The sequence below is a fragment of the Parasteatoda tepidariorum genome, chromosome 6 (genome assembly GCF_982258835.1).
Source record: "Parasteatoda tepidariorum strain Cologne lab strain chromosome 6, Ptep-v5.0, whole genome shotgun sequence".
In the NCBI taxonomy this organism is placed as follows: Eukaryota; Metazoa; Arthropoda; class Arachnida; order Araneae; family Theridiidae; genus Parasteatoda; species Parasteatoda tepidariorum.
The window spans coordinates 56,304,093-56,314,768 of record NC_141760.1 but is presented as its reverse complement, the minus strand read 5'-3'; the positions used below and the strand labels follow the sequence as shown (position 1 = coordinate 56,314,768).

At 38.4% G+C, this 10,676-nt stretch overlaps 2 protein-coding genes across 2 annotated transcripts; both read left to right on the top strand.

Moving 5' to 3' along the window:
- The first annotated feature begins 5,155 nt into the window (after window positions 1–5,155).
- Window positions 5,156–6,958, top strand: LOC147808053 (uncharacterized). Its single transcript, XM_087166846.1, has one exon. It carries the CDS (start codon window positions 5,156–5,158, stop codon window positions 6,956–6,958), a length of 1,803 nt encoding a protein of 600 aa, XP_087022972.1.
- Window positions 6,959–7,027: 69 nt separating this feature from the next.
- LOC122273409 (ATP-dependent DNA helicase PIF1) lies at window positions 7,028–8,293 on the top strand. Its single transcript, XM_087166845.1, has one exon. It carries the CDS (start codon window positions 7,028–7,030, stop codon window positions 8,291–8,293), a length of 1,266 nt encoding a protein of 421 aa, XP_087022971.1.
- The last annotated feature ends 2,383 nt before the right edge of the window (window positions 8,294–10,676 follow it).

Sequence of the window (10,676 nt, the reverse complement as noted above, 5' to 3'; positions counted from 1 at the left end):
AAAAATAAAAATGCAGAAATTGCAGAAGTGAATCAAATACCAATGCTTATCAGGAAAAGTGCATAAAGTAAAGAGACATAAGTTTCATACGAATGTTATAAATTCATTTTTGGATGCTCTCACTAAAAACTGATTTTAAAAAATATTTAAACACCAATGAGTGTCATTTGGGCAATGTAAACTTTTAAATGGTGTAAATAACTGCTGAAGTATGTTGCTTAGCAAAAGGCACATGTTTAGTGCTGATAGAAATGGAGGAAAAAATTCATAGCAACATGAATGACTTTTAAAGTTATAATTGGATTTTTCGTACCCTAAGGTACGATCTTGATATTTCAAAAAATAATTTTAAAATCAAGGTTTACTGAAAAAACTTTACCAATAAGAATTTGGAGTGTTAATAAGTTTAGATGCTTTTTTTCGCTAAAAACTAAATTTAAATTCATATCAATATGTATTCATGATATATATTCTACATAAATTCTTTATCAAACGCATGTAAAATACAGTGATTCAATGTAATATTCACAATGGTTGTTACTTGTAAAACTGCTTCAGCTTCTTTCTACATCAAACATTGATCGCAAAAAGGATGAAAATATCTCTTGTTGTCAAAAAACTAAATCTCTAATCTCTCAATCACTGCTTCATATACGGCAAAATACAAAAGGCCTTACGTGAATCAATTAGACAGTTACGCCAGAAAAGTTGAAATGATTTTAGGCAAAATAAATATCATTTGATCGGAAATTTGAAACATTTAATGAACTAAATTAACAGAGTATACACTGTTGGAAATTTCTGGAAATAAAGGTTAAAAAACAATTTACTTAATTGTTATTCTACCATATTTAAATAAAACAGTCAAATAAGATGATATCGAAACTGTTAACTGCAAAAAAAAAAAAAAAAAAAAAAAAAAAAAAAAAAAAAAAAAAAAAACGTTTATTAACTGATTTTGCATAATACGGTTAAACAACCAGAATTAAACACCTACAATGAAGCCACTTAGTTCCCTGCTAAAAAATAATTATAACCGAGACCCTAAGCTGTCAATCTCATGAGCTATAGAACGGGGGTTCAAATCCCAGCGTTGATACCACAATATTTCCTCCATTCCCTTCAGCATATGAGGAGTTTTCATTGTCCTGCACTCCCCGATTTGTGACCCTGGCCTGTTAGAATCCAATACTCTCATTCACTCATAGATGGTAACGCAGCGAAATTCCTTAAATAACTCCAATGTCCAGTTAAATTTCTTTTTTACGGTTTTGAAACCATACTAGTTTTGAAACCATGACGGTAATTTTAAACCATACGGTTTTGAAACCATGCTAGTTATAAATAATTTTAAAAACCTTATAGTTTTGTATCCATTATTTTTAAACCATACTAGTTGTAAACGGCTTCAAAACCACAAAAGTGAAAAATGTTCTTTACCGTAAGCCTTACGGCTATTTGGATGAACAAACTGCTGCCTTTTATTTTAACATAATTTTAGAATGAAAATTCCGACAGTTCAAAATGGGTTACTTTAAGTGAAAATTACAGATAAAACTATTTTATGTATACTAAATTATGAAATGAAATATGTCTTTCTAACTAAATAAAAGATTTTAGTCATGCGAAAATTAATTACTCTGTAAAAAGACCAGTATCCTTTGATCATAAAAGTGGAATAAAAACCATTTTCAATTTCTTAAAGGTTTTTATGAGACCCACAGGCAAATGAAAAAGGAATTACTTAACTTAAGAATCAAAATGATTTTTTTAAATTGATTCAATTGTTTATATCTCATTGTCTGATTCGATTATGCAAGTGTGCAAAATAAATGAGACCATTAATTGCATTTTATAGAAATATTAAAAAGTAAATAAATTTAAGCGCGTTTTCTGAGTAGCAACTATCATTACTTTTCAATTAAAATTTAAGGAATATTTATGAACTGGATAATGTTTTTTTATATATATTTATTGTTTTTTACAGTATTACAAACGGTGCTACTTTTTTCCATTGTTTTTTTATCTATTGAAACCATAAGTAAATCTTTAAGACAAAATGAAGTACCTACTTAATTTAAAATGTTAATATGTAAAATAAATTTTAACTGAAGTTAATAAAATGGTATTTCGGCTTTGGTTTTTGTATTTAAAGTAAAGGTTTGTCTTAAAATATGCTTTTTCTACTTTTTTTATAACATTAATTTTATACTGTATAAGCCCAATTGTGTAAATCCAACATAAGGCCTTTTTATAAACCACCTCCCTGAATATATAATAAAACGGAAAAATTTCTATTAGAATTTTTGTTGAGCGCAAAAACAAGAGTATTATATTTTTAAAATAAATACCATTATTACTAAAATTACTAAAATTAAAAAATATTTAATATACTAAAATTAAAAAATATTTAATATACTAAAATTAAAAAATATATAAAAAAAATCATGAATAAAGTACAAATGAAAGTACAGCAGTTAATAGAATATAGTTCGATTCTATAAACAAGAACCTTTCTCAATGTCTAAACACTAAATCTTATACTATAATACGAGGAATGGTTGCCAAGTCGAAAATCGCCCCAGAATTAATAAACTCCGGTAAACTTGGGGGTCTGGGGTTTTTGACCACGAGGAATCGATTGGCGCCGGTTTTGAAGCGCTACGATCGAGCAGTTCGGAGTTACAGATAGGATATTTTCAAACTTTATTAGTTCGCCATAATGGCTATAGATACTTTTCTCCACTGTTATAAATGTATGCTAACGCGAGCCTTACAATTGAAATATTAATTTTCGACAACTTAAACCAATACGAAGGAATTAATAATTTAATTGTAAGGTTCGCATTAGTTTACATTTATCAAAGTGGAGAAAAGTTTAACTTTTGTGTTAAAATCACCGTCAACAAAGTCCGACATTTCAACATTCATCAGATTTCAAGCTACATTTTCAACATGCAGAACGCACCTCTACATGAAATTCTTCAAGGAGCCGGAATTTTGGAACAACAAGCGATCAACTCAATTCTACCCGCAAATGGACAACTAGAAGATACCGTCATTGTCAGAATGCTTCTCCATTACGCCTAACAAGCTTACCCGACCGTCAAAGTTGCCGTACTTCACCCTGAATTTGTCGCACGCTTCTACGTTACAACAGCGGATGGCGCTTATGAAGGAATGGCTCTTCTCAACGATATCAGCGACCAGAACAAGGCTTCCAACTATCTATACGGCGTTCAACAAGGATTCGACGTGCTACTCATTCCCATTCACAAGAGAGCTCAAATGGATAGAGGCGAGCACTGGATGCTAGGAATTTACGAAGCAAGCTATGGAGAACGTCAACTATTAGTCTGCGATCCAGTCGACAACCCGCTGCCCATCGATGCTGTTTTGAGAAAAATACTGCGACACGTTTTGAATACCGTTGTTACGAATGAAAACCTGAAAGGATGCATCGTGAAACCTCGCAACGCTTACAGCCACCAAGATGACGCGTCTTCCTGCGGAGTTTACATCGTCTTTTATGCTCGACGATACCTCTCTCATCGACGCCTTTTCCTGGACAAGAATTTTCAAGAAGCGGATGAACGGAAGCAAATTTACGAATTCATTGTGAACAGTGACCAATTGAACATGTCGGGACCATCTGAAGCCGCATCTTTCACATCTTCGACCAATATGCACGCTTTGAATATCCAAGACCCGATGATAACGCCGTTGCGCCCGACAAGAGCAGTCAAGCAGCGTAGCAAGGAACGAATCTCGGATATATTGATGGAACTTAATGCATCTCAACGAGTAAAATACCGCGATTATGAAAGACGCAGACGGAAAAACGAAACAATGAGGGGCCGCAACAATCGCCTAGAGGAACAACGCCGCCGTAATGAAAGACTCCGTACAGCTGCGAAATCTCGGCCTGCGTCAACCTACAAAAATGCTGCAACTTCCGACGTGGAATATCAAAGTCTTGGTCCATTTAACGTCGCTTGCATCCACGATGGCGCTTTGCATTTCCCAGAAGAAAGAGTGAAGAACAAAATACACGTAGATTCATTTGGCGACTGCTGCTTACATGGAAGAATCAAACTACCAATGCCCGAATTTCCAAACGAATTAGCGCTTCTATTTGCCCGACATCACCGCCTATCGGAAGAATTCCACAGAAGGATCCGCAACATCGACGCCTGCTTTGCACTTGCCTCATTCAAAGTCCACGACGACAGAACCGTCAATCAACATGGAATCTACGCGTTTATCGCCGGCGGTCAAGTCCATCACAAGATCAACCTGGCAACGCGCCCGACTCAAGACCCGCAAGGTGGATTTGAACAGCCGAAGTTTGCCCAAATGTACTTCATGGACTCGGACGAGGCTACAGCTGCGCGATCTGAGCTCAACCGAGAGTTAAGCCAAGAACTATTGCAACTACTCGAGGAGATCATGCGCTTTAACAACTCGTTCGCCCAATCGTTTATGATGATGAGAGAAGTGATCGAAGAAACCAACCAACGCGCAATCGCAGCCGGAGTACAACCGCCCAATGTCCACCTCGTCTTTACAAACCGTGAAGGCGACGATCCTCGACGATTCAACGCACCAGTTGTAAACGAAATAGCCGATCAAAGCATCCCAGAGAATGAAATGGTCATGCGAGAACGCGGGAAAAAAATCACGCAGCTAAGCAACATCAATGGTCGCGTCGAGCCTTTTACCTACCCGCTTTTCTACCCGAGAGGAACTTTTGGATTCTATGTTGGAATGCCGCTGCACACGCCTTATCCATCAAGAAATCATGTTACACGTGCAGAATTAGCCTGTTACTGACTCGCCTACCGTCCGAATTATGCCAAGCCACTCCCGATCGATTGCACAAATGCAGGAATAGATCAACGATTGGTCGAGTTTAATGCACTTCACTTTGGCGGACGCTTACTCCAGCAATACGTGGTCGACACCTACATTCGCGTCGAAAGAGATCGCATACAGTGGATAAAGAGCCATCAGCGTGAAATTCAAGCCGAGAAATACGCCGGAGTTCACAACATGCTTGGCTGCGCAAAAAGATGCTGCAATTGGCGAAACAACCATCTTACCGTCATCTTTTCCCGGATCAACGCGCTGGTACACCGAGAATTTCGAAGACTCCATGGCATTAGTGCGAAGATTTGGATCGCCCGAATTTTTTATCACCGTTACCTGCAATTCGCAGGGGCCAGAACTCCTGTCAGCGATACGCAATGAATTCAACGCCGCAATTCCGGAAAGCCTGTTGGCTCTAACCCGCCCAGACATCGTTGCAAGACTCGCACGTCTCAAATTCCGCCAAATCGTCGAAGACATCATGACGCATCAAATCTTTGGAAGAGCATCCGCGTACGTCTTCACCATCGAGTTCCAAAAGCGAGGTTTACCGCACATGCACCTATTAGTGATTATGTCGCCAGCGGACAAGATTCACAGCGCTGACCAACTTGACGATTTTATCTCGGCGGAAATTCCAGAAGATGATCCGGAACTCAAGGAACTGATCTCGAAATGGATGATCCATAACCCGTGTGGTGATATGAACCCAAGCGCTCCGTGCATGGTCAGCAAACATGGAAGAGACCAGTGCAGATGGGGATTTCCAATGGAACATCAAGACATGACATCGCTGGTGGACGATGAAAAGCCGAGGTATCGCCGACGCTACAATCCGTTGTTGGATCCAATGAACCCAGAATTCTCGCATGAGCAAGCCATCTGCAGGAAAGACTGCAACGGCCAGCGCGTCACCACAGACAACCGCCACGTCGTCCCGTACAACGCCTACCTGCTCAAGAAGTATCAATGCCACATCAATGTCGAATTCGTAGGCAGCATCGGACCGGTGAAATACCTCTACAAGTACATCTACAAGGGCCATGATTGTGCTACGATAAAAGCCGTCGAAAACCAGCAGACGATCATCTACAACGAGCCGGAGAAGTACGTGGAAGCTCGCTATATCTCACCAGTTGAAGCATGTTGGCGCCTATTCAAGGATTTCGAGATCCAAGCGAAAAGCCACACCGTCGTTCGACTTGACATTCACCTACCCGGACAAGATGGCGTTAACTTGGACCAAACGCCAGTTTACCATGCCGATATTGGACAGAAGGGATCGACCTTAAGGGCTTACTTCCGCCATAACACCGCGCTGAAAGAAGACGAAGCGAACGGAAAGGCAGTCACCTACCACTATTACCATGAAATGCCGGAGCACTACCGATGGATTGGCCAGACGAGCACTAGGCAGAAGAACGTGAATGCTTGCAGCAGAATTGGTCACGTACATCCAGTCAACTTCGTTTCCCAGCCAGAACTTTTCTTCCTGCGCACGCTTTTGTTCCACGTCAAAGAACCAACGAACTTCAGAGACCTCTACATTGTCGACGGTGTCCAGCACGCAACCTACAAGCAAACCTGTCTAGCCAGAGGCCTCACATACGACGACCAACAGTACGTAGAAGGACTCCGCGAATCTGCTTCATCGAAAATGCCAAGTGTTATGCGCATACTCTTCGCTCAAATCCTGATACATGGTGCTCCAGAAAACCTGAAGAGATTATGGGAACTGTTCAAAGAGGACCTCGCGGAAGATTTCATTCGAGAAGCAAGACGCACTGGTGGTTCCATAGAAGAAGCGATAAAGCGTGCCTACCGAATCATCGCGCATAAGCTGAACACCGAAGCTACCGAAGGCCGCAACTTCCGATACTGGGTGCAGACACATGGCGTGGAAGACATCGACAACTATGAGCAAGATTTGGAACACGATATGATCGACGTCAACGAATCAACATCAATCGGAGACCGCATGTACCAGCAACTCAACGAAAAGCAGCGTGAAATCGTCGACACCATAATCCAAGCACTTGAAGACCCGACTCCTGCTGCGAAATGCTTCTTCATAGATGGACCAGGATGAACCGGGAAGACATTCGTCTACAGCACGCTGTATCGCATCGTTACCGGAAGGCTTAAGAAAGTGAAATGCATGGCTTACACCGGGATAGCAGCGATTCTTCTACCGAGTGGTCAAACAACGCACCGAACCTTTGACTTAAAGGTCCCGCTTACATCCGACTCAAGATCATCCATCAAACCAGGATCACCGAAGGCGAACGCACTCAGAGGAGCCCACATGTGTCTGATGGACGAAGCTCCGATGATGTCAAAATGCGGCTTGCACAACATCGACGAACTCCTACGCGCGATTTGCAACAACATTCCGTTTGGAGGCAAAGTCATGGTGCTTGGTGGCGACTTCCGACAGTGCTGTCCAGTTCAACAACGTGGCAACAAAAGCGAAATACTCGACCTTTTGATCAAGAGAAGCCATCTGTGGCAACACTTCAAGACTTATTCGCTCGAAAAGAACATGCGCGTTGATCCCGAAGAAGAAGAATTCGCAAAATACCTGCTAAAGCTCGGCGACGGGGAACTCGAAGTGAGTGAACTCGGCGAAATAGAAGTCCCAGAAGAAATTCGCTCTGGTGGTAACCTCATCGATGAAATTTTCGGACCATGCCTCAGAAGTGGGAACTACGAAGCAATGAAGAATCGCGCTATTCTTGCACTATTGAACGACGATAAGAACAAGATCAACGAGCAGATTATCGCTATGCTTCCAGGCGAAGAGAAGACATACACAAGTTTCGACTCGTTAAAGGATCAACATGAAGGGGGAATTCAATTCGCGCCTGAATTCCTGAACTCGATCAACATCGCCGACTTGCCTCCACACAATCTGAAGCTCAAGAAGAACGCCATCACCATGCTTCTCCGAAACTTGGACGTCTCTGAAGGAATGTGCAACGGAACACGATTGATTGTCACCGAACTTTGCAACAACATCATCAAGGCTAAGATCATCACCGGTGAACTCGCAGGCCGACAAGTACACCTTCCAAGGATCACGCTCGACTCCAGCAAATCACAGCTTGGCGCAACTATGCAACGGCACCAATTCTCAGTTACTCCAGCATTCGCCATTACGATACACAAGTCACAAGGCCAAACATTCGAATTCGTCGGCGTGCTTCTCCTCACGACGGTCTTCGTGCACGGAATGCTCTACGTCGCGTTTTCAAGAGTCAAGCTTCAAAGTGCGTTGAAGGTCCTGCTGCCTCCTGAGAATCCAACCCACACCCGAAACGTCGTATGGAAGGAAGTCCTGAACAAGAGAAACTCACCAGCCGCACCTGCCTCTCCGACAAGAAACTACCTGGACAACATGGAAGACTTCGCAATCGATGATTAATGTTTATTATGTTTATGCTGTTATAGGTTTATAATATGTTTCTTATGTATGTTTATATGTTTGGTTTTTCTAAATAAATTTGTCAAAAATATTGAACTTCAACAGACTTCAATCTTTACACTGCTCACTTTGTACCATTTCTTTAATTGTATAATTTTTTGTTATCAATTACATTTTATTTCCTATGACTTTTCAAACTTTACCTTTGTATAGAATAGTTCCCTTTCCAAACTCTGTTTAGATAGTTTACAATGGTGCACTTTAACCGGTTATTTTTTCACCAATGGTTTCACAAATTTTCTTATGGCATGTATTGTTTTGATAAATCACAATTGAAAATTTAAATCTTTGAGTTACCTTCGATACCTGTTTTCTCCGAGCGGAGCTCGGTCACCCGCTGGTGATAAGATAATAGTAAAGAGAAAAACACTCGTGAAAATTTGTAATATTGATTACATTTCTTGAAAATTAATATTACAATCCTCCAAACTCACTAAATCGAACCAAAACAATTTTATTGTTTTTACCTTAACACCAAAAAAAATTATCAAATTTCTAAGATTTTGAATAAATTTGAATTTAAAGCAGCTTTTTCCCTGCAAATAAACTAAATTTTACCAACCTTATAGACACTATTAATATTAATAACTGTGGTATTTATCAAATTCCGTTTAAATGTGGTCTTGGGTATATTGGACAAACTAAACGTACCCTTAGACTTCAGCGATTTTTTTTTGCTGCTGTTTTTGTTTTTTTAGGCCTTGTCCTGGATTCGAACCTAGTCCGTTCGGCAGACTTCGACGTAAAAACCAGCAAAGATGTGTCCAAAATCAGTACATTTACCGATCTTCTATCGCTCTAAGTACTTGGAATTCGGATCATAGCTTTGAGTTTTCTTCAGCTAAAATCTTTCAACACTGCTCTTCATCTGTCGAACTTGATTTTTGCGAGTCATTTCATATTATGAAAAATTCTAATAACATTGTTAATGATTTTTCGTGTATCCGACTGTTTCCCAGCATTTCGAAGTCTATTTTAATTAAATCTGTTGCACTCTGGGGTTCCAGCTAAATCCCCTCCTACATATTTCTTATCTCCTTTTCTTATTATCTTGTTTAAACTTGTTACTTGTTAGTGGTTAAACCACTTTGCACACGTTTAACTCTTACTTCTCAGCCATCATGTGGTGTTTAGACACTGAAAAAGGTTCTTGTTTATAGAACCGAAACTATAGTTCGTCCATTTCTGTACTTTCGTTTGCGCTGAATTTGTGTCGTTGATAGGCTTGTATATTTTTTATTTTCAAAGCTAGCAATTTTTATTACTTTTTGATTAGTTTATAGTTTGTATGTTATTTTTTCTTCAGTAAATATATACTTCTTAAAGTCAATGCTTGTTAAATAATCGGTATTTGCTTATTGTTAAAAAAACATTAGTCGGATGAATAATGCACTAAGAACCATTTTTCCATAAATTTAAATTAATTAAACATTCATTATACAAATAAATATTTTTCCAATGCAATAGATCTTAACTGCATTTTTTAATAATTTCCAAAGTTTTTCGTAAGGTAACTATGGTCTGAATAATATTTCATATAATACTTAATTTCACATAATGATAAATATGCGAGAGTTATTTTGAATGTGAATAAAATTGGCAATAATATGAATAATTTGCTTTCATAAACTAAAAAGTAAATTTCAAAGCTTTATTAAAATTTTGTAAAAGAGACAAATAGAATACTGCAAAACTCAATTATTCTTAAAAACTCCAAAACTCTTGAAGTTTAGATTTTATAAAGTTCTAGAATGATTTGCAGTGATAATTTCGACTTAAAAACTTTCAGGCATTACTTAATTTCAGCACGGAAAAATTTAAAAAGCAAAAAAAAACTACCGAATTTTGGATCATTCAAAAATAACATGTAGGACACTTTTTCAACTAATCGAAGAAAAGAAATTACGTTTAAACTTTTTCGAAAGAATTTCCGAAACTTATCATTAATAACTTCATGTTTTTTAATAATTTGCTTATTTATTTTGATGAGACAAAAAATAATGTTATGGACCTTATCTAATAAATAGCATAATTATTTTCAATCCTCTCATCAAAACTTTTGATTAGTTCTAACGTACATAATACATATACGTAGCTTCAGGACCCATATTAATTCTCCAGACTTCAAGGTAATTGAAAGTAATTTGAGAAAATACAATAATTACATTTCCTATGTCTGATTTTGTTATTATTATTTCCTATCTGTTTTTTACTTCTTCACTAACTAAGGTTTTCTTTCTTCACTAAGTCGTCTTTTGTTTAATAAAAAAAGTTATGTAGGCAAAAAAAACCTCTATCCAAAATATTTGTCAATAATATTTTA

Coding starts and splice junctions, on each gene's coding strand:
- LOC122273409 (XM_087166845.1), top strand. CDS start 7,028: ATGGCTTACACCGGGATAGCAGCGATTCTTCTACCGAGTGGTCAAACA.
- LOC147808053 (XM_087166846.1), top strand. CDS start 5,156: ATGGCATTAGTGCGAAGATTTGGATCGCCCGAATTTTTTATCACCGTT.